Here is a 24,306-nt window from a genome sequence, read left to right as displayed (position 1 = left end):
AGACTACATTTCCAAAATGAATGAGGTCCAGTATCCAGCCCAACCCCACCTGCCGGGAACTGGTGGGTCAGTGACTGAAATCCATGAGTCTGCACCCTCCCAGAGACCTGGTTTTAACAAAACTGTGTGAGAATGGGTGTCCCAAGAGCAGCCATAGCTGCAAGTGGGTCCCAGATGCTGCAGCCCCTCTGATGGGGACACAGAAAGAAACACCCTGGTCATTTGTCTTCCTCTTGTTGGCGTATTTTTAAGAGGAAAAGCAGATACTCTTCTAAATTTATAACAATGTTATCTTTTAACCATTCTGCTTTAGGAGAAGTATATGATTATTGGAGAAAAATTTTAAATCATAGACCAGGAAAAAAAAAGTGAAACCTGACATACCCACCATACAGAGACCAGTTAGCTCCTTAGTATGTATCCTTGCAGATTATGCCTATAATGTGTGTGTGTGTGTGTACACACACAGAGTGTATGTGTTTGCAGGGTATGGTCATATTGCACATGCCATCCTATGACTGTTGTTTGGTCACAATCTCTACCTTCCTATTCCAGATATTTCTGTCTTACATGTCACCTAGACCATATACAGATTTTCCCGACGGGCCCAAATGTCCTGTAGATCCTATTTTTCAAATTGGAGATCCAGTCTGGGATCACACATTACATCTGGATGTTGAGTACCTTGAGTGTCTTTTAATCAAATACCTCCCTTTTCTGTGACATCGGCTTATGAAAGACACTAGCTATTTCTCCATTCATCCGGTAGCTCTCTTGTGGTGTCTTCTAGCTTGTTCCTCTATTCTCTCCATTTCCCATAAACTGGAAGTGATGTCGAAATGCTTCATGGATTCCTGTTCACTACTGTGGATGCTAAGATTGACCGTGGACCTAGCCTGGTCCCCTGTTGTGCAGGCCAGGCTTGCACCTCGTGGTGAGCCCAGGATCCATTAGCCATCACTTGGGCGCTAATAGGGACAGCCATTCCCCTCCATCAACTCTTCACCTGAAGGTTTTGACCCCAATGAAGAATCTTTTTTGGAGTCGATCATTTTATCAGTATTTTAAGATGGGTATTTGCAATCATTCAGCAATGATAAAACCAACAGATCAGGAAACAATGGCCACTGAAAAGGTAATTTGTTACTGTTCTTGAAAGGAGTGGGCAGCCTGTGCCACACAGGACCACCTGGGGGAGGAAGCACCAGGTTTGGTCAGAAGGCAGAGGGATGGAGGGGGAAAACATGGACAAGAGTTTTCCTATGGTTTCCATGGGGAAGAACTGGTGAGGCAAGAGAAGTGGGTTTAGGATTGGAGAGTTTGAATAACTTCAGGCTCTGTGATGACGGGCTCTCTCCAGTTGGCTGAATCCTGGTCTGGGGATGATTAGGGTAAGGCTGTAGTGGCTCTGCGTGAGAGCCCGTCCCAAGAGGAACCAAGGCCACTGCGGTGGCATCTGGGCTCCCAATTGGTTAGTTTGCATATGAAAGGTAGTTGTTGGGGTGCCTGGGTGACACCCGTGCCAGGCATCTTTCTATAAGAAGAGTCTCATTGTTTTGGCCCTTGAAGTCATTTGTCACCTTAAGAATTCTCTGTTTAAAAATCACAGTTGATGTTTTTGGGGCGCCTGGGTGGTTCGGTGGGTTATGCCACTGCCTGCTGCCTTCGGCTCAAGTCATGATCCCAGGGTCCTGGGATCGAGTTCCGCATCAGGCTCTCTGCTCAGCAGGGAGCCTGCTTCTCTCTTTCTCTCTCTCTCTCTCTCTCTCTCTCTGCCTGCCTCTGCCTACTTGTGATCTCTCTCTGTCAAATAAATAAATAAATAAAATCTTTATTTAAAAAAAGAAAGAAAAGAAAAGAAAGGTAGCTGTTTGTAGTCTCTGGGGAAGGAGTAGCCCTGGGAGGGGCAGTCTCCAGAGACTGCCCCTCCCAGCCCAGAGCCCAGGATGTCACAACATCGGAAAGGCAGAAAATAGGGGGCACCTGGCTGACTCAGTCAGAAGACCATGTGACTCTTGATCTCTGGGTTGTGAGTTTGAGCCCCACATTGGGCCTGGAGATTATGTAAATAAATAAACAAACTTAAAAAAATAGAGCAAATCAGAAGTCATGATTAATCCACTCAGAGTTTGTCAGAGTATGTTTTTCTCCTTTCATCATCCTTTTGCATTTAGTAGCTGGCATTTCTCTGTTTAAAAAAAAAGTTTTCTCCCTTAGAAATTAAAAATACTGTTTCTCAATTTTAGCTATTGCCAGCTATCACACTGTTGCAATCCAGTGACTCATCCATGTGCTTTAAGTATAATGAGATCCCTCTTCTAGATGCTGGAGATGGGATAGGTGCATAAAGTCAGGGTTCTCTGCACTCCGGGAGCTTATGTGCTAGTGATGATGGGGTGAAGGACAGACAGGAAACAAGATACACAGGTTCTTCTGCATGCGAGACTGATTAGGGCAACGGAGAAAAATAATGCAGAGGAGGCCACAAGTTTTGGCCCGTGATAGAACGCACAATAGGGCCCAGGTGAATGGGGTCACACTGAAGTAAAGACCCAGAGGAATTCAGGAAGCAAACCAAGTGGCTCTCTGTGGGAAGAATGGTCCAGAAGGGGAAACAGTTAAGTGCAAAGGCCTTGAGGCAGGTTTGAAGAAAAGCAAAGAGGAAGGTGGCCTGGAGCAAAATGGGTGAGTAGTGAGAACTAAGGTCAGGGGTGCCTGGGTGGCTCAGTCAGCTAAGCTCAGGTCTTGATCTCACGGTTGTGGGTTCAAGTTCTGCATCTTTTTTTTTTTTTTTTTTTAAAGGGACAAAGGTGCCTGGATGGCTCAGTTGGTTAAGCCACTGCCTTTGGCTTGGGTCATGATCCCAGGGTTCTGGGATCAAACCCCGCATCGGGCTCCCTGCTCAGCGGGGAGCCTGCTTCTCCCTCTCCCTCTGCTGCTCTGCCTGCTTGTGCTCTTTCACTCTCTCTGTCAAATAAAATCTTAAAAAAAAAAAAAAAGAAAGAGGGTTAGAGGTAACAAAGGATCAAATCTTGGAGGGCCTCACAGGCATTGTCCAGGCAGGAGGAAGCCACTGGAAGTTTCCACACATGCTAGCATTTCAAATGTTAGAACAAGCTTTCTGCTTAGACTTGCTTCATTCGCAGACACCACGTCAAGTTCAATATGTGAATGTGTTAATGGCCACAGTGTCCCATCTGTTTATTCCCTGAATGTTCTTGGAAGCAGCTGTTGAATGCAATGGTGAGGGAAACAACGGGCCGGGCCCCTGCCCTCCCGGAGCCTAGAGTCAAGTAAGGGAAGAGAGACCATGAAATAATTTCCCACACAGTTGTCAAAGGTGACTGTGCCTCCAACCCAGCCTGGGGGGGAGGTTGGGAAAGGATCCCCTGAGGATGGGACTCCTCTCTTCCAGCACCTGAAGCGTGAAAGGAGTCAGCAACTTGGAAAGAGGAGAGGATTGTTCTAGGCAAAAAGAACAGTATGGGGGAGTAGGCGGAATGCAGTGCAGGACAATGTGGAAAGCAGCAGGTTCCCGTGTCTTCTCTCAGAGCAGTGGGAGACACTAAGTGGAGAGGACAGATCAGGGCTCAGAAGGGCCTTCTTCCACGTGCAGAAGGGCCTGGCAGCTGAAGATGGATAGAGTCCGACAGCAGGCGACATTATGGTCCAGGAAAGCAAAGGGGGTGCTGGGGACGCAGGAGAAGGCTCTGGGGATGGGATGATGTGATCAGATTCCAGAGACACTGGGGAGGCGGAGTGTAGGGAGGGGGCAGCTCTGACAAGATTCATCTCCATAATCAATAGGGCGTGGGGTCGGGGAGAGGAACCTCTAGTCCTGATGTGTTTTTGGAGTAGTGTTGTTGGGGTCCGGAGCTGAAGGCCAGGAAAGAATTCTTGAGATGCTTTTGGTGCCGAAAGATGATTTTATTAAAGCCTGGGGACGGGACCCATGGGCAGAAAGAGCTGCTGGCCTGGGACTGTGAGGAACAACTGATTATACACTTTGGGGTTGGGGGAAGTAAAGACGAAGGGAACTTCTGAAAAGATTTTCAGATGCTGAAGAAGACTTACAGGATCCTGGAGGCCTGACTATTGTCAAGCGAAGGTGGTTTTTCTTTCCAGCAAGGCATTAACATTAAGATGGGAGCTTCCTGGAGGACCATTCTACCCTGCCACCTCAAGTATTTGTCTGTGGGCTGCAGGTTATAAGGACGGTTAATTTTCTCTACATTTCCTCTGGTCTTTGTTTCCCATATGGGTTTGGCTTCTATAAGACCAGGGCTCATCTCGAGCTTGACATCTCCCCTTGACCTTTTCGTTTCTATCCCCCACCCCCAAGGTTGCATTAGCAGCCTGCTGAGTTTAATCAAGTCTGTTGAGCACTTGAAAATCCCCTGTCCTGGTGATACTGGGAGTGAAGGGATAATCAGTCTATTTCCAGAACCCAAAGAGGGTTAGGATAGAAAGTAGCTTTTCTTTAGCTCTCATCCCTCCCACCACGCCTTCCCCACGGGAGCTCCTACATCTGTGAGCCCCTCTGGAAGGAGACTAGAGGCCTTTGCCTAATGCCTAGAACTGCTGAAACCACCAGTTCACCCGTCTCAACACTAATCCCATTTCCACTCTGCTCCTTAAATGGGATTTGGCTTCTGGACATTGAGACGCGGGTGTGGGCCCCCTCTCCAGGTTCCCTACAAATTCCCCCACGCACGTCAAGCCAGGGACCTCAACAGGGTCATCTGGTTACATAGAGCAGGGGCCGACTGCTCTCCCCAGAGGGACAGAGCCCCTCTCCTCGCCTCCTGGGCCCTTCTGGCTGGCTGAACAAGGTACATGATGGCCCCTGATCCAAAGCTTCTCAGACCTCCAGGGCAGACACAGGGAGAGCAAGGGGCAGGGCCACCGGTGTTTTCCTGTGGTCAGTCTGTCTCACTTGCACCTTTTCCGTGTGGTTGCACAGACTTTGCTTGTTAATGAGACTCAGGGTGCGCTGAGGTCCAGACAGCTAAGAGGGCCTTTTCCACACTGGGGAGCGGTGGGAGAGCAGGACAGGACTCCTGGGGATTTAACACATTTTCAAATGATATTTGCTAAGTGGTTATGTTGTGGTTTTCGGGAACCTCTCCTATTCTAATTACCATGGGACATCGTCGTGATAGAATTTTGATTCCAACCTGGCGAAGTGTGCCTGTTACCAAAGGCTAGTCAGGAAGGCAAACCTTCTAGCTGAGGTTTACTAAGAAATGTTTGAGGCTTATGGAGAAAAAGAAAACACATGTTCGGAAAAAAGCACCCCCTACCCCCAAGTCATACACACAAGACAAAAGCCTTATTTCATCAAACAACGATAGTTAAGCAGATAAAAGGAAATGTCTCCCGGGCGTGCAGCATCTCATGAGCAGGTTTTGTACCCAGAATGTTCTTGACTGCACTCGCAGCATCGTTTTACCTCTCCGCAGGCCGCAGACGCCAGACGCACACTCTGAGGTGGAAGAAGCCGGCTACCGACAACAGGGACCATGGCAGCCAGCGCGAAGGGCAGCAAGTCTGAGCCAAACCACGTGATTTTCAAGAAAGTCTCCCGGGACAAGTCGGTAAGTGGTACAGAAGTGAGTGGCGTGATGGGGGGGAGAAAAAAAAAAAAAAAAAATATATATATATATATATATATATATATATATATATATATATTTTTTTTTTTTTTTTTTTTTTTTTAAGGATCTTTCTTGAGAATAGAACCAGGGCGCCTGGCTGAGCATGCAGTTCCCAATCTCATGAGTTCAAACCCCACGTTGGGTGTAGAGATTGCTTTTAAAAAAAGAGAGAAAGAAAGAAAGAAATGGACACGATCTATACCAGAATCCTGAGAGGTTGAGGGAAGCTCCGTGTCTGTGTTCTGTCTCTATTTTGCAATGAATGATCAATGAGACATAATTGAATGAATGGATTGAACATGTAGAACTTCTTTTCAGTCTCCTAAAGAACCTAACTCTGAGACCCTTAATTTTCTCCTGTCTCTCAGCCCCCACCCCCTTACTTCCAATTTTATTTCTTTTCCTAGCTGCCCTTCAACCAATGACTTGACATTCCAAACACTGTTTTGTCAATAGTAACTCATCTGGTCTTTTGTCATCTCATTGCCTGCCAGGGGAAAGCCCCAGTGCTGGACCAAGGCAGCTCTGTCTTCTGTGCGCCTACCCCAGCCACCATGCCCTCAGTCCTCACTTGGCTCAGGGCCACTGGGTAAGGGAACATGGTACCCATATCTGGGCAGCTTGTGTGCTTGGCAGAGATGACGCCACTGTTGAATCCATCGGGGCACAGTGTATGGCCTAGATGTGCTCTATTTTCTGTGCTTTATAAACCTGAATTTTGGATTTTTCCTTTTGAGTTTCTTAAATGTTAAGCCAAAGGCCCAGAGGAAACTCTCTGATTCTCATAGCACAACACAAGAGAAACAGGTTTGCACCAGGCATTCTCTGCCCTTTCTGTTCCCAGCTGAGGAACTCCACTTTGGGGTGATGATTTGAGGACCCCCTCAACCATTCCCCAAACTCTCTCCCAACTTTGCAGTCTTCCCAACACACTTTGTCTTGACTTCTGGCAGAAGAGAGAAACCACTCCTTCCGGGCCCTGTCATTTTCCCTCTTTTCTTCCCCCTCATATCAATACACAACCTTTGAACCAAGAAATTTAGAACTGTTGTATATGGGGGGGGGTGTCCTTCTGTTAATGTCTCACATATTAGGACTATTCCAGTTGCAACTTCTGTATGGCTCTAGGCATGGTGCACAAGGAGCCCTGGGCCCTTTTCTCGGTGATTCTATCCACTCTGCTCTCTTCTGTGATCTTCATCCTCCAGCTGGTGGCAAGATGGCTGCCTAGCTCCAGGCGTCTCACCCTCACTTCCTTCCCAAAGAAGGAAGAGGCTCTTGCTTCCTGGTATCTCTTCTTCAGAGTGGGAAAATAGTTTCCCAACAGCCCTCCAGCAGACTTCTCTCATATCTCATTGGTCAAAAATGGGTCTCATGCCCAGCCTAAACCAGTACTGAGCCAAAGGACTTGGATGATCATAATTGGATCAGACCCATCAAGAACCATCCTCCGGGGCTGGCCTCACCCCATGGGGGATGGTAAAACCCTCAACATAATTGGCAACTTGTATTCAGGAAGAAGGGTGCTTGGTTTGCTGGTTGAACAAGCAGCCAGTGGGCTGCAGTCCCACATTGTTCAGCCCCATTTCTCTTCTTGCTCCTGCCCCTTTGCTCCCAGCTGAGGTTCATGCTATTTACACCTGGGCCTTAGGGGCCATCTTCTCCCTAGCGTCCTCCACCATCAGCCTCTCCCTCCCTCCCAGTTCTTTGCCTGAGCATACAAACAAGTATGGACCTCATGCATCTTAAAGACAGCAACCAACAAACTCCCCTTGACCCTATTGCCTCTCCAGTTCCTCTTCCTCCACAGCTAAAGCTTGAAAAAGAAGAAAACACACTCTTTCCACCTACCTTTAGTCTTCCCTACTCCCAACCACAGTCAAATGCCTAACTGGCTTTCTCCTTGTCCATTCATTCTCCACTTTGCTGCCGTCATCTCCTCCATAAAATGGGGCTAATTCCTATCTCACAGAGTAGTTGTGGGGATTCAGTGAAATAACGTAGTCAGTGCTGAGCTTGGCACCTGGGACATGATAAATACTCTGTTGTTTAGCTGCAGGCCTTTCATGCTGCTCAAAATGCTTCAACATTGGGGGGACCTGGGGGGCTCAGTCGGTTAAGCACCTGCCTTCAGCTGAGGTCATGATCCTGGGGTCCTGGGATCGAGCCTTTTGTTGGGCTCCCAGCTAAGCTGGGAGCCTGCTTCTCCCTCTCCCTCTGACCCTCCCCTGCACTCTCTCTCTCTCACAAATAAATAAAATCTTTAAAAAATGTTTTAGGGGCGCCTGGGTGGCTCAGTGGGTTAAGCCGCTGCCTTCAGCTCAGGTCATGATCTCGGGGTCCTGGGATCGAGTCCCGCGTCGGGCTCTCTGCTCAGCGGGGAGCCTGCTTCCTCCTCTCTCTCTCTCTCTCTTCCTGCCTCTCTGCCTACTTGTGATCTCTCTCTGTCAAATAAATAAATAAAATCTTAAAAAAATAAAATAAAAATAAATAAAAAATGTTTTAATATCTTCCTAGAGTCTTTAAAGTTGGGCCTGTAAGACCCTTTCTGGCCTCAGCCTGCATTCCCATTTGGTGGCCATTGGTTCCAGAGGCATTCTGGGCTTTGTATACACTGATTTTTTGGTTTTGTCCACAAAACATCCTCATACCATCCAACACCTACCTCCTGCCCAGCCACCTGCCTAGGTAGTCCTTGGGGTGCTTCAACATCAGTCCTACAACGTGAAGGTATAGGGATTCACTCCAGGATGTCTGATACAAGGGGGTGGAAATAGGAGATGATTGGATGCCAACAGAAATGATTCTGGGAGTTCACGGACATAAGAATATGAATTTAAGAGGCTTAGGGAAGAAGGGGGGCTAGGCAGAGTGCACGGACTCGCTCATTGGTGCCCTTAGCAAATGTGGATTAGAATCCTGTTGTGCACCAGGTACTGTGGGAGAAACTTGATGGCTGAACGATGAAAGAATTCCCACCATCAAGCCACTCACAGTCCTGTGGTTTAGGGCATGAGTGATGGTGAATGTGACCCATGCTATTCCACAAGGGGGTTGGCAGAGACCTTCACTGCAAAGGACATGCAGCAGACAGGAGGAGGACTGAAACAGCGGTTTTTGCCCCCAACCCTCCCATCCCTCCTGCTCAGAGCATGGGTTCAGGTGTATCTGTCCAGCAGCTCACCTGGTAGGATTTCAGGGACTCTGGAGCACCTGCCTCTAGACTCAGTTCAGATATACTTGTAATGAGGAGGGGAAACCTTTCATTCACAGCCGGAAATAAGAGGCTTAAACATTGGGATGAGCCTCATTTGCATAAGTATAACTTTCCACTGAAGTGTTAGGAGTGAATTCAACAAGGTCACCTGGTTAATGTCAGACCTGAGCTTGGTGAGAAAAGGTGGGAGAACAGGAACCATTCCAAGGGGTGGGAAGACTTCCTTGGAGCAAATTTATGGGAATGAGGAGAGAGTCCAACTTGCCTGTAATCCATAGTCTGCCCACAGCCAAGCAGGGAGAGAGGAGGGAATGGGCAAGAGGCAGAGCCAGGCAGGAAGTCTTCTCAAGACTAATCAAGATGTGGAGTGCCTGCATGGCTCAGTCGTAAATCAGGTCATGATCCCAGGGTCCTGGGATCGAGCCCTGCAAGGGGCTTCTACCTCTCCCACTCCCCCTGCTTGTGTTCCTTCTCTTGCTGTCTCTCTCTCTGTCAAATAAATAAATAAAATCTTAAAAAAAATAAAAGAGTAATCAAAATGTGTCAGTTGTTGCCAGGTCTGGGGATTATTGGGGTGGGGGGGTTTGGTTGTTGCTGATTTTGAATATGAATGTGCTAGTGTTCTTTGGCCACTTAGAATCTGCATCTTTTCTTTCTACAGGTGACCATCTACCTGGGGAAGAGAGACTATATAGACCATATTGATCAAGTAGAACCTGTGGGTAAGTTGAGTTTGGAGTAAGATTTAAATTTTAATTCTGGTTTTCCTTAAAGCCATCAGACAACAGCTCCTTTTGTATTTTTTCAAATGGGCTTTGCTGATAATCTGATCAAAGAAATGAAAATTAAAACATCAGCGAGGTAGCGATTGGCTGATTGGAAACAATATCCGGGCGTAGGGGAGACAAAGGACTCTAGAATATGCAAAGAAACTCAGCAATAAGAAAGTAAAATCCACTTAGAAAATGCACCAAGGGGCGCTTGGGTGGCTCAGTGCGTTAAAGCCTCTGCCTTCGGCTAGGGTCATGATCCCAGAGTCCTAGGATCGAGCCCTGCATCAGGCTCTCTGCTCAGTAGGGAGCCTGCTTTCTCCTCTCTCTGCCTGCCTCTCTGTCTACCTGTGAACTCTGTCAAATAAATTAAAAAAATAATAATAATAAAAAGAAAGAAAATGCACCAAAAACCCAAAAAGCAGTTCTTTGAAGAAGATATACGGAAGATATATGGATGACAAAGAAGCCCATGGAAAAATGATCAACATCATTGGCTATCATTGCATTTGCAGGGAAATGCAAATTAAACCACTATGGACTGGAATTTCATTATATCCCTGTCAGAATGGCTAAAATGAAAAATAGTGACAACACCAAAAGGTGGTGAGGATGTTGAGAAACCGGATCACTCATACATTGCTGGCGGGAATGTAAAAGGGAACACGTACTCTGGAAGAGTTTGGCAGTTCCTTTAAAAATCAAACACACATGGGACGCCTGGGTGGCTCAGTTGGTTAAGCAGCTGCCTTCGGCTCAGGTCATGATCCCAGCGTCCTGGGATCGAGTCCCACATCGGGCTCCTTGCTCAGCAGGGAGCCTGCTTCTCCCTCTACCTCTGCCTGCCATTCTGTCTGCCTGTGCTTGCTCTCTCCCCTTCTCTCTCTGATAAATAAATAAAATCTTTAAAAAAAAAAAAAATCAAACACACATTTCCCATCTGACCCAGCAGTTGCATTCCCAGGCACTCATCCAGAGCCGTGAAAACTCACATCTACACAAAATCCTATGTGCAATCGTTTATGATAGCTTTATTTGTGATCACTCCAAACTGGAAGGAACCCAAACGTCTCTTAATAGGTGAATCAGCTGAAACGGGCAGTGGCACAACCATACCATGAAATCCTACTCGGAAATAAAAAAGAACGAGCCACTGATAACAAACAACAGTGTATGGCTCTCAGGATCCTGCATTATGCCGAGTGGGAAGAGCGACCTCAAAAGGCCACAATGCTGTACGATTTCACTTAGATGATAATTTAGGGATGATGAAATCATGGCAATGGTAAAGTGATCAGTGTTTGCTGGGAGGGGGCGTGGAGGAGACAGTGCTGAAGCTGGGTGGTTCGGGGAGGGCATGAACAGAGAGAGAGAGCTCTCTGGTGAGGGAGCCGTCAACCGCCACATGAGATAAAATGACTTGGACCTGCACATACAGTGTACCCCGTGTCAGCCAGCTTCCTGGTTTCGATATGGTACTATAGTTATCTAAGATGTAACCACTGGGAGAAACTGAATGAAAGATGCACAGGACCTCTCTGTACTATCTTTGAAACTTCCTGCGAATCTGTAATGATTTCAACTATAATAGAGTGTAAAAAACCTGGCATTTCTAGGCACTTGAGGGTGAGAATGTCCCTTGGCAGAGTACTTTCTGGAAGGTCATCTGGTAGTATGTCATCAAAAGCCAAATCCAGTTCTACTGTCGATGGATAAAAAAATGTATCTATGAGGATGTTCATCACCCTGTTCATGATAATGAGGGAAACTGGAAAAAAATGCCCTAACTAGAGGGGGTTAATTAAATAACTTATGGTATGTCCATCCAGTGGAGCCACGTGAGGCAATTAAAATGATGAGTATGTATTATGTGAGTCTTTGTGTAAGAATAGGTGTTTGCAATTTATAGTTGTATGAGAAAAGCAGTTAACTGAATTGTACGTATATTGGGATCTCATTTTTTTAGTAAAACATCCTTATCAGTGCATATACATCTAGTAAAAAAATTCTGCACCAGTATCTTGACAATGGGGATCTCTGAGTGGTGGATATTTGACTTTGTTTTATTCTTTGCTTACCTTCCCTTTCTGATTTTCCTATAATGAACACGGATTACTTGTGCAATTAAAAACTACAGAGAGGGGCACCTGGGTGGTTCAGTCGGTTAAGGATCTTGACTCTTGATCTCAGCTCAAGAGGTCTTGATCTCGGGGGTGGGGGGGGGTCGGGGTTTCAGCCCTGCTTCCGGCTCCACACTGGGCATGGAACCTCCTTAAAAACAAAACAAAACAAAACAAAAACCATAGATAAATATATAAAGAAGTCCTCTGGTTTCTTTCATTTTCTCCGCCCTCATTGCTCTCTCCCTTTCGGTTTAGATGGTGTCGTGTTGGTGGATCCCGAACTTGTGAAGGGAAAGAAAGGTGAGCCGGGCTTCTTGTCCTCCCAGGAGCAGGTCTGGTCCGGACTCTGGGGAGGAGGAGCCGGGAAGCAGCTGGTGCCCTCTCGCACATCCATCACTGCCAGGCGCTCCCACACTCCCTCATTAAAATCTTCAGAACCCTGTCCTGTTCACATTGGAGCTCATTGTCTCCATTTCTCAGATGAAAGTTAAGACCCAAGGGAAACACTTGTCCTGGGCAGCAGGGTAAGTAAATAGTGGCCAGAGCGTGGAAGCGAGGTCCGTGGCCTCCACCAGCTGTGCATGTGCCCTGGCCAGCAGCAAAACTCAGGAGGGCCCATTGGTGGGTTTATCTCCAAAGAGGGAAATTCAGCCTGCTGGACGTTTCTTTTCTTTTCTTTTTTTAAATGGTTACTCTGGTGGTTCTGAGGCAAAGTATCACAGTATCCTTGTAAATCTCTGGCAGCTGTGATGTGTGGGGCAAGGAGTTTGGTACTAATAATAGTTGTAGAAACTAAATTAGGGCAGACCTGAGTTATCCTTATGATAATGTCACTGACTCTGTTCCATTCTAACTATACCTTTTGAGTGGTTGCTACTGGCAATCACCAGGAATTATTCCCACCCCTGGATGTGTCCCACCCATGGATGTGGCAGCTCTGAAGGGGCATGGCAGAAATGGGGCTGAAAATCACCTCTTCTACTGTCTCCGACTTCCTCCTGGGCATCCTGCTTCTCTTGGGCACCTGGAGGAGCCTGGTCTGACCCCTGAAAGCCCACACCCTTGGTCAGAGAAGGGCCGCTGCTTTGAGGGAAAGCAGGGTACAGTGAGGGAGGCATAAAGCCAGGTCATCTCTGGGTACCTTCCCCTCACAAACATTGGTTGAGGGATAGGCAAGTGATCCCAGGCTCTTCTGAGCTTTTGGTGAAGACACAGACAAAATCCACAAGGGAGGACTTCCAAGGACTTCTGATATGCTTTCTGTTCAAGAAAAATGCACGTTGTGCACTTGGATTTACCCCATTACAGACTGTTGTAAATAGTCCACACCCCAAAGCTGTAGTTTCCTATAATCCTTGCGGTCCGTCTCAAGCATGGATTATGTCTGTTTAATCAAACTGGACTTTCAGAGGTGTTGACTTAGAGAATGCTTGATAAGTTTCCGAGCAAGGCGAAAGAAGTGTTTCTGGGATCTGGTGGCTTCTCTCCTCCTGGTCCACGAGCCCCTGTCCCGAAGCTCTGGCCTACCCCTCTCTGGCACGGATCTGTCTTGCTCCCTAGCGCTCTTTCCCTCTGTTGACCACCTTCACTCTCTACTAAAGCCTCCTGAGGTCCCCACGCTGGTGGGTAGAGAGAAGGGGGTGGTAGGATGGAGGACACAGGAGAGTCTGTAGCCAAAATATGTGGTTCATGGAAGGTGCCTCCCCGTCCTCTGACTCACATATGCCTTTAGAGTAACCAGCACAAGCCCCAGCGAAGGTGCTGGATCCCCAGAAGTGTGCAGGCATCTGAGTGGCTGGGTGGTGTGGTTCTCAAAACCCCTACCCTCCAGAGGCTCCAGGTGGGCGGGCGCTGGGGAGGGGCAGGCAGTGTCCAGGCTTGCCCCGTGCTCACCCGGCCAGGCGGGGGCGCCATGCCGATGGGACAAGCCCACCTTCCTCTCGTCTCCCTTCCAGTGTATGTGTCTCTGACCTGCGCCTTCCGCTACGGCCAGGAGGACATTGACGTGATCGGCCTGAGCTTCCGCAGGGACCTGTACTTCTCTCAGCACCAGGTGTTCCCACCTGTGGAGGCTACCCCTGCCCCCACAAAACTGCAGGAGAGCCTGATGAAGAAGCTGGGAGGCAACACATACCCCTTTCTGCTCAAGGTGGGTGACTCCTCTCCCCGTCCAGGTCCCTGCCCTGGTTCCTTCGCCCACAGCACCTTGCAGCATGACCAGGAGGGAAGGAGAGGGATGGAGCAAGGACTTCACATTTGTGGGCCTTCAAATTGCCTCCTTGGAGGAAATTCTAGATTGCACAGGCTGTGATTGTCTTTTTTTAAGCCCTTGAAAATAGCCTCTCAGCCTCTGAAGGCACCACTTCAACCTACAGTTTAAATATTTCCCTTCATCCGACCACCTAATTATATGGGTGGTTATTCTTTCACTTGCTTGGCTATAAAAAGAAAGAAGTGGCCCTCAGTTGGCCCGGAGGAGCTCGAAACATGAAAGAACTCTCTGCCAGGCGGACGGAAGAACGTACTCAAGTCAGAAGTCGTCCTTCGCCTTGACTGCTGGGCCTTGGGTCCCTAGATAAATAGCCCCATCTTTCGCTGGGGGAGTCCTGGCGACCGGCAGTGCCTCTGAAAGGCTTGGGCTTGAACTCAGTCTCGGGAAAGCTGCCACTACTTCTTTTACTAGCATGTTCATGTGTCTTTTTTTTTTTTTTTAAGATTTTATTTATTTATTTATTTATTTATTTATTTATTTGAGAGAGAGCATGAGCGAGGAGAAGGTCAGAGAGAGAAGCAGACTCCCCGTGGAGCTGGGAGCCTGATGCGGGACTCGATCCTGGGACTCCAGGATCATGACCTGAGCCGAAGGCAGTCGTCCAACCAACTGAGCCACCCAGGCGTCCCATGTTCATGTGTCTTAAGTTTATACATTTCTCCAAAGATCTATGGCTCAGTTTTCAAAGGGAAGGAGATTCTGACACACACAGCAACACGAATGAACCCCAACAACATTAGACTGAGGGACAGAAGCCAGACACACAAAGACATACAAGTGTCTGATGCCAATTACATGGGAAACCTGGAGCAGTGAGAGTCATAGACACGGAGCACAGAGTAGTGTGTGGGGTTAGCATTGACCAGGGTTGGAGCTTCAGTGCATGAAGGTGAAAACCTCCTGGGAGTGGATGCTGGGAATATTGCAGGACAGCGTGGATGGATGTCATACCACTAAACAGTACGCTGAAAATCCAAGTCTCACATTGTGCATACTCTACAACTTTTTTTTTTTTTTTAAATCACTTGAAGAAACAGTTTTGTGGTTCTGCATGTTCTCGCAATCTGGTACTGGGAATGTGAAGGGACATCACCTTGGAGAGATAACATGCCAACACATCTCAAAAGCCTTAAAAATGTGATTTTGACCTACGGTTCCCTTCCTAGCAGCATAGCCTGTGAATTTAATTGGACAAAACTGTGCCGAGGTAGATGAAGAAGGTTTATGGCACCCTTGCTTATCATGGCAGAAAAGCAACGTTCCAGTGACTGAAGCATCAGCCGACCAAAGGGGCTGGCCAAATTCAATGTGGTATTACCAAAGCCCAGAAGAGTGGTGCAACTCACGGCACAGCGAAGTGGTCCTAATGCACTCCGAGGAGGGTGAGGGCGGGGATGGGAGCAAAGGAGATGACAGGACGCATGCCTCACTTGGTCTCACCTCTGTAACACACACACACACGTACGTGCAGAGTCGTGTGTGAGGGATCCCCCGGGACTCTCGGAAGTTCGCGTTCCTGATGTCATTCCGGGTCCTGGCGATATGGGTGAACATTGCTTTTTGTGGGTTTTTGTTGTTGTTTTGTTTGCTCCTCCTTCCTCTTCCCAGTTTTGTACATCGAGTGCCTATTACATGTGGAGTGACCACCTCTGAATGAACTGGTTTGTTTCTTCCCACAGTTTCCTGATTACTTACCCTGCTCGGTGATGCTACAGCCCGCTCCGCAAGACGTAGGGAAGGTTAGTTCCAAAAGAAAGGCCGTGGACTCGTCCATTCCTTCAATGTACTTTTTTAAAGATCGCCTTTTGTTCTGGACAATTTCAAACATGCACAAAAGCAGAGAGACATTGCAATGAATCTTCTCTTTAGCAGCCTTTAGCCAGGACGGAGCCTGTGGATGGAACACTAATCAGTCCCGCCCCTCGTGGGCCCCACAGGTTCCTGGGGAGAATCCAGCAAAAACGAAATAACAGGTGTCCACGGGGCCTACCCAAGGACAGTAGGCACCCTGGAGAACAAGAGGCTAGTGAGAGGCAAAGGGGGATCTGGGGGGCAGGGTAGTTAGTTGTTCAGGATGTATAAAGACCTCCCCAGGAGGGTAAAGAAGGCATGCTATCCCAGGGGAGAGCCTTCCAGAGAGAGAGGCATGTTGCCTGGTGTGCTGGGGTGGAGGAGCAGGGCGAAATGGAGAGAGTAGGTCAGAGGTGTGGGGAGGTGTGGACCCTGGGGCCATTTCTCAGTGAGCAGGGAGCCACTGGTGGGCTCTGAGCAGTAGGTGCTCTCTTGGGCTTCCCAAGGGCACCCTGGCCACTACACAGAGAGGGGTTGGGTAGGCCAAGCACAAGCTCCCATGCGGGGAGAGAAGGAAAGGGGCTGAGTGTGCGCCAGGAGTTGTCACCCAGGCACCCCTCGTACTGGTGTATTTTTAAACTAGATCTCAGAATTGTCACGATTCCACAGCTGTAGAACCAATGAGGCTGTGGCTCATATGCCATCGTCAACACAACCGACTTCATGTCCTTCAGCCGACTGTACTTTCCTCTGGGCGCCTGGTGAGCGCGGTGCCACCCCCAGGCCCGCAGTGCGTGTGCTGACGTGCAGAGATGAGCCAGCTGGGGAGGAGCTCCACGGGGCAGAGGCATTTGTTCTGCCCACACAACATATTGCTATTGAGTCAGTTTAAAAATCAGAAGACTTTGCCCCCAATTCCATTTCCAGCTTCTTTGCTGGAAGTTGGAAGAGCCGCCAGCACCCGGCCCCCATTCTAGCCGGGCCACACCGGGGTGTGGCCAACCGGCCCCCCAGGGTTGGATCCCCTGCCAGCCCCGAGAGCACCTGTGTCTACGGTGTGACCTCAGTGCCATGCATGTGGGGTCACACAAAGAGGGATAACTAAATGGGCAGGGAGGGCTGGACACCGTACATGATCTTCCTGGGAGCTCGGGGCCACAGCACGCTCCCTGTCCTGATGTCGTTCTTTCCTTCTGTTCTTTCTGCACGTGGCACATCTAGCCATCATGGGGTAGGCCTCCAAAGGACATGGCTAAGACAAAGAGACGGAGTGCTGTTATAACTTCCCAGTGGGATGTGTGACCCCATCCCAGCTGCCGGGAAGGGAGGCATGGACTGAAGCCTTGTCTCTTCTCTTGCCTTCTGCAGTGCTGTGGGGTCGACTTTGAGGTCAAAGCATTCGCCAGAGACAGTGCTGAGGACGAAGAGGACAAAGTGCCCAAGAAGTAAGAGTGTAGCTCTGGGTCAAGGGGCAGCACCCAGGGTGGGGGGCAAGGATCTGGGGTAGGAAGCAGCCCCTCACTTCAGCTCCCCCTACAGAGCTGCCTAGCCAGGGAGATGGGGCTTGCCTGGCCCAAGCAGTCAGGGTGTCTACACATGGGGCCAGGATCAGTGGCTCATCATCTGGGGAAAAAAAGGAAAATGGCAGAGGGGTTGGCAGCCTCAAGGTTCACAGAAGCCTCTAGCAGCCCTGGATTCCCTCTCTCTTCAGTTTTCTTCTTCTCAGTCATTCTTCCACTGTGATGAATATACACCACATGAAGTTTACTGTTGGAACCATTTCTGAGTGTGCACTTTGGAGGCCTTAAGTACTTCCCCTGTGTCGTGGAACCATACTTACAACCCTGTGTGCTGTCCGCACCCCAAACTGTCCCCACCCAGAACATTTCGTCACTCCAGACAGAGGCTCTCTGCCCGTCAGGCAGTGACGCCCCCCAGCCCCCTGACCTTGTGGACCCCAGCGTTCACCTTCCCTCTTGAACCTGAATGAGGTTTTCTATTGTGCCCTCTTCCTCTTGTGCCCTCAACACTCTTCCTTACACCCAACACACACGCTGTGGAGCCTTGTTCTAATAAATAGCAATTGTAGTAACAAGTCACGTTTGTGGGGAGTGTGGAAGCATGTCACGCATGTGAGGTGTACAGAGCACCCCCCCCCACTGTCACTCCCTGGCTGTGCCCTGGAGACTGAGGGTGGCAGTGACCTCAAGCCCACACCGTCATCCCATGGGAGCGTTCCTGAAGCTTCACAGCGTGAGGCCAGGGACAGAGGCCTGGACGCCCTCTGAGGAGACCCGGCAGAAGCCCAGAACTGTCTATGTTTGTCTTCCACAGGAGCTCCGTGCGTTTATTGATCCGGAAAGTACAGCACGCCCCAGTGAAGATGGGTCCCCAGCCCCAGGCTGAGTCCTCCTGGCAGTTCTTCATGTCAGACAAGCCCTTGCACCTGGCTGTCTCCCTCAACAAAGAGGTGAGCCGCAGCCAGCACTGGGCCCTGCCTGGGAGCAGGCCTCGGGTGTGTTAGGAAGCTGTCTTGTGTCTAGGCGTGGTTAAAGCCCCGTTTGTGAACGCGTGTGCAGGGGTGCGCCCAAGACCCTGGATCCTGAGGAAGTCACTGCTGAGGAGAGCCCTGTCCCTGAGCTCCCCACTGACTCCCCTTCCCAGCACTCATTCTGCCTCAAGTGGCCTTGTGACTTGGGGTGACCCCCCACGGCCACCGCTGCCATGACCCTCAGGACTGGGTGTTCCAGGCCAGAGCACCCTTGCTCCACTCTACCCTGGTCACTGCCATTCTCCTCAGTGCGCCCCAGACGAGGCAGACCGTGTTCCGTGTTCTAAAGGAACCCTCTTGCTATCCCTTTATCTTCCTTGAAAGTGTAGAAATTCAGCCACTTTGATTCTGGTTAAAGGATGGAGATAAACCTAGAAAACCATGAGATTCACGATACCATGATGCTCTGCTCCTCTTTTCTGATTTAACTGCTAACTGTTTCAGACCTATTTCCATGGGGAGCCCATTTCGGTGACGATTACCGTGACCAATAACACAGAGAAGACAGTGAAGAAGATTAAAGCATTAGGTAGGAACTTCTCAAAACGGGAAGGCAGAGTCTTCTAGAATCTCTCCATCTGGTCCTATTTCCCCAGGGTCTCTCCTGTGGGCAAATAAGGCCTCCCTCCTGGGTCTTTGACACTGCCTGTTTACCTCTATTGTCGTGGACAGGAGGAAGGACCCTCAGGGGTCACCCCATGCTACCTTGTGTCCTACTTAGAGCTATCTTTTGTCCTGAAACACATCCCTGACAATCCTTGATCACTCCCTAGAGGAGCCCCTCGCCAGATTGGGGGGGGGGGCATGGGAGGAGTTTTCTTTCTCAGATCAGAATTAAATTTTGTGGACAGAGGCAGCACAGTACAGTGGGGGAAAGCACTGGACTGAGAACAGTGGGCCTAATTTGTGGGCTCATGCCATGTGCAACCTCTCTGAATTCCTTAACATCCACGGCACTGTTCCTGCTCTACCTTCCTGCATTATGTGAGGCTCTAGGGACTGGAGCCTGGAAGTGCTTTTGTAAATGGTGAAGCCCTACTACAGCATGAGGCCCAAGCCTTGCCTGATACTACACACGAGGCACAACCTGCCTACTGTCCTACCCCTTTCTTCAGCTCAGGGGGCATCGAAGTACAGGGGATGGTTGGATATCATGGTCTTCTAGGGGCTACATAAAAAAGACATGACAGGGGCACCTGGGTGGCTCAGTGGGTTAAGTCACTGCCTTCGGCTCAGGTCATGATCTCAGGGTCCTGGGATCAAGCCCCACATCGGGCTCTCTGCTCAGCAGGGAGCCTGCTTCCTCCTCTCTCTCTGCCTGCCTCTCTGCCTGCTTGTGATCTCTCTCTGTGTGTCAAATAAATAAAATCTTTAAAAAAAATAATAAAAAGACATGACAGAATGACCAGGGAGGGTGACCTCTCAGTTCACCACTGACTCAAACAAAACTCAGTGACTAAGACAAAGCCAGACTCATAGTGTTTGTAGGATGACCAACAGTCCTGGCTTGATCAGGATTTTCTTTGTCTTTTCTTTTTTTAAAAGTTTTATTTCTTTACATAATCTCTACCCCAATGTGGGGCTTGAACTCATGACCCTGAGATCAAGAATTGCATGTTCTTCTGCCTGAGCCAGCTGCGTACCCCTCCAGTGTTAGACTGGGCTACCTCCAGGCAGATTAAGATGGTTGGTCACTTGGGTCACACACCACTTTCCTCTATCCTTGTGTATGTGCATCATAAATAAGATTCAGGAGTTAGGGTGCATGCATACTAAAGAATTACTATAGTGCTTTCTTCATGCCCATATAAGTGCGTATGGCTTTGTCTTATGTTGGTCGAGTTCATCCGCATTCCATCTTCGTAGGACCTGGTATTATTTAGCGCGTTATATGTAGTGTCTAATACAGTATTCCAGAAGTAGCAAGGTTGAGAAAGTATCATTGGATACTTTGGTTTTAATTTTTTTTTTAAAGATTTTATTTATTTATCAGAGAGAGAGAGGGAGAGAGCGAGCACAGGCAGACAGAATGGCAGGCAGAGGCAGAGGGAGAAGCAGGCTTCCTGCTGAGCAAGGAGCCCGATGTGGGAGCAAAGAGCCTGATGTGGGACTCGATCCCAGGACGCAGGGATCATGACCTGAGCCGAAGGCAGCTGCTTAACCAACTGAGCCACCCACGCGTCCCGGATACTTTGGTTTTAAATTATTTCTCAAAACTTTATGAGTTCTTACATCAAAGCCATTCATTTTTTGAGAGAATTATTGAAATTTCCAAAGCAAAATGTTAGTAGCTTTTGGGACGCCTGGGTGGCTCAGTTGGTTAAGCAGCTGCCTTCGGCTCAGGTCATGATCCCAGCGTCCTGGGATCGAGTCCCACATCGGGCTCCTTGCTCAGCAGGGAGCCTGCTTCTCCCTCTGCCTCTGCCTGCCATTCTGTCTGCCTGTGCTCGCTCTCTCCCTCTCTCTCTCTGATAAATAAATTAAATCTTTAAAAAAAAATGTTAGTAGCTTTCTATAGGCTGGGCATTGTGCTGAGTGTGTCACACAAATTGTTTCTTCTACTCCTCAGACTTGATTTGAATAGAGAGTAAAAATTTATTTTTTTTGATCATCACAACAACCATGTAAGTTAGATGCAAGTGTCACCCCCATCTTGCTGCTGGGGAAAGTGAAGCATAGAGGAGTTAAGTGACACCCCACGGCTGACAGCTAAGCTGGGATTTGAGCCCAAGGATTCTGGCTCCAGAGCCCACTTTTACACCCACATACACAAGTCAGGTCTATGTTGCTGGTAGATGGTTTCAAGCTTGGACAATTGGAACAAGGTTCTCATTAAATAAGATAGTGTTGGAAGGGGTGTGGGCTCAGCGGGGAGGAGTCTTCTAGAAGGTGCCATTTTAGGGAGGCTGGCTCATGGGGCTGAGCTGCCACAGGGCAGATTATTGGCAAAGAGGAGTGACCTGGGGACAGAACTCAGAAACCCCAGCCGTAAAGCCTAGCCTGAGAAGTACACTCCAACAATTGACCGCATCCCCGCAGGCGCCGTGCACGTGCGTGGAGGACCCCACATTGAGTCACCCACCCCTGTTCTCCCTTTGCAGTGGAGCAAGTGGCCAATGTGGTTCTCTACTCGAGCGATTATTATACCAAGCCGGTGGCCCAGGAGGAAACACAGTAAGTAGCTTCTTGGGTTTCTATTTCCGGAACAGCTCAGGCTTCCTTGTCAAGTTCCCCTTTCGCTCACCCTGAAAGGGAAGTAGGATGCTTCCCTTCCTTCCCCTTTTCTCACTTCAAGGGCTGCGAAGAAAGTTAGCAAGTCAATTCTGTTCTCAGTCGCAAGAGTTCCCAGAGATCTCCCTCACAAGAAATAATGGAAAAGAGAGAAATAAAGATTGAAATGTCACAGTGGGAACAGCTGGAACTTTCTCTTGCTCGGAATAAGTCCAGAGGAATCTGATATGATTTCTGGCCCCAGAGCAGACAATCCAATTGTCTGTGAGCCCAGCCAAGGGCTCTCTGTCTTTTGATTTGAAAATGTGGTACCAGGGACAGCCGGGTTCCAGTGATAAGTCACTTCTGAGCCCAGCGTCATGAACCATTTCTCTCCCTTCATTAAAATCGAAAGCCAAGGAATAGAGAGAGACCTGCCCAGTCCTGCTCCTTGCTCTTCATTCATACATAGGTTACACACAGGGGGTGACGCTTCCCCAAGAGGGTCACTCGGGCAGGTCTTTCCCTCTTTGTGTCACTGATGTGTCTGATGTTTTTTTGTATGCAAAAAACATCACCAGAACTACAAGCAGGGGGCCTGTGAGCAAAGACAACCTGATTCAGCCAGAGAACATGACGTAAACTTTAAAAGACAATTTTAGAATAAACTATTACTCAAAGCAGATCTGGACCCGAGTTTAAATATAGGTCCAGAAGGGAGGGAGGCAGGAAAGAGCTGGAGCTCCTCGGCTGCTCCCTTGGTGCTGCTGGTGGGGGGCTATCTGAGGGGAGAACTCAGCCAGGGACCATTTTCTCCTTTCATCATGGGGCATAGGCCATTATCTGGACTTCTTTTCAGCAATTCAGTGCATTTTGGATCAAAGGATTCCCAGGACACTGGCGACCAAGAGTGGGAGGCAGGGAACCTGAAAGCTGAGCTAGATTGTGCTTGTGGGTCTCAGACCAGAAGCCAGTCTGGAGGCTGCAGAGCCCAAGGCATTGTCCCTGAACCCTGGGGCTCCCAGGACCCTGGGGCTCACTCCTGGGCAGTGTTTTTAGGGCCACTCCCTGCCTTCTCCTGGCTGGGTATGAGGAGGGAGGCTGCACCAGGAGTGGGGACACAGGCAACTAGCTGGCTGGCCGGGCCCTGTGGCCGTGTGGACAACTCTGGGTGCAGGTGTGGTGTGAGCCTGCTGGTGACCAGCAGGGCCAACCTCTGCGGCCTCCAGGAGTCAGGGATGCTCCAGACCTGGCAAAACCTTGCTGCTCTGTCCCCAGCTCCATTCCTGACTTGCAGACCCACAGTTTGGCACAGGTTCCCTGTGTCTGTCTAGGGCTGAGACACACAACACCTGACCAGTGACCCAGTGACAGGGAAGAACCAGGAGAGAGACAGAGCACCATGTGCTTTGAACAAAACCAGTCCGGTCTGCATGGTTCACGGAGGGCCCCACTGCACCCTCTTCAAACAGGTGGATCCTTCTGACAAGCAACAGCTCTTAGTGACAGGCCATTTCCAGCTGTGGCTTCTTGCTGGCACTGGCCGGAGAGCCTGCAGCCCACTGTGTGGTGGCAGGTGGAAACTGCTGTGATCCCCGACCCTTGTGTTAGTCAGTCTCATTTAACCCCACAGAATACTCTAGAAACTCAGTGACTCAGTGGAGGATGAGGGACTTGTTGCCAGACCGTTTTGAGATGTCACTAGTATTTCTCATAAGGCAAGGGCACCGATACCTGAACTATCTTCCCCGTGAGTCCGAGGGAACTTGGATCCTGGAACATGCTTGATGGCAGATAGCGTCTCATGGGACTGGTGGTGGCTTCATAGCCCTAAGAACTATTAGCCAAATATCCACTCTGCCTTTCTTCCTACAGAGAAAAAGTGCTACCAAACAGCACTCTGACCACGACACTGACACTGGTGCCCTTGCTGGCCAACAACCGGGAAAGACGGGGCATCGCCCTGGATGGGAAGATCAAGCATGAGGACACGAACCTTGCCTCCAGCACCATGTGAGTCCTCATAGCTCAGGAGATGAGCCCCCAAGACTCAGTGCACAGGTGGTGCTGGTCTGCCCCCTTCTCATCACACCCCCTGGGTTCACAGGCTTGCAAGGAGCCTGATCTGATGGCTGTCACTCCAGGCGCAGAGTGAAGACTCCGTGGCCCAGGCGGGCCCACGCTCTCTCCCCTGGTGTCACATGGTGGTTAGGGGAGTGAGCTCTGGAGGCGGCCTCATGCCAAACCCCAGCTCCACTGCGCACAGTCTGGGCTACCTTGGACAAATGACTCGAGCTGTCTAAGAACCTCGGTTTTCCTGTCCGTACAGTGTGGGTGCTGCCTTTTCTCATGGGGTGGTTTACAAGGATTACGGGAGACAATCCATGTAAAATGTGGGGCTGAGTACACAGTGAGTTCTCCAAAAATGTCAGCCATTACCTTCTAAAAATAGCATTAGTGGGGTGCCTGGGTGGCTCAGCGGGTTAAGCCTCTGCCTTTGGCTCAGGTCATGATCCCAAGGTCCTGGGATCGAGTCCCACATCGGGCTTTCTGCTCAGCAGGGAGCTTGCTTCCTCCTCTCTCTGCCTGTCTCTCTGCCTTCTTGTAATCTCTGTCAAATAAATGAATAAAATCTTTTTTAAAAAAATAGCATTAGCTAGTATAGTACCCTAAACACAGAAACTGAGTGATGCAGGGGCACTTGGCTGGCCCAGT

At 49.3% G+C, this 24,306-nt stretch overlaps 1 protein-coding gene across 4 annotated transcripts in view; it reads left to right on the top strand.

Moving 5' to 3' along the window:
* SAG (S-antigen visual arrestin) overlaps nt 1-24,306 on the top strand; it is a 35,494-nt gene that overhangs the window by 2,855 nt on the left and 8,333 nt on the right. For all 4 annotated transcript variants that reach the window (XM_082690657.1, XM_082690656.1, XM_082690658.1 and 1 more), the window contains exons 2-11: nt 5,463-5,597; nt 9,536-9,596; nt 12,023-12,067; nt 13,723-13,916; nt 15,719-15,778; nt 17,199-17,275; nt 18,165-18,300; nt 18,826-18,910; nt 21,483-21,555; nt 23,467-23,604. In XM_082690657.1, the coding sequence (XP_082546783.1) occupies nt 5,523-5,597; nt 9,536-9,596; nt 12,023-12,067; nt 13,723-13,916; nt 15,719-15,778; nt 17,199-17,275; nt 18,165-18,300; nt 18,826-18,910; nt 21,483-21,555; nt 23,467-23,604 (944 nt within the window). In that variant the 5' untranslated portion in view covers nt 5,463-5,522. The remainder of the gene's footprint in view (nt 1-5,462; nt 5,598-9,535; nt 9,597-12,022; nt 12,068-13,722; nt 13,917-15,718; nt 15,779-17,198; nt 17,276-18,164; nt 18,301-18,825; nt 18,911-21,482; nt 21,556-23,466; nt 23,605-24,306) is intronic.

The sequence above is a fragment of the Mustela nivalis genome (assembly GCF_964662115.1).
Source record: "Mustela nivalis genome assembly, chromosome: 11".
Taxonomy (NCBI): domain Eukaryota; kingdom Metazoa; phylum Chordata; class Mammalia; order Carnivora; family Mustelidae; genus Mustela; species Mustela nivalis.
Note: the sequence above shows the minus strand (reverse complement) of the source record. Positions and strands in the feature narration are given on the sequence as shown.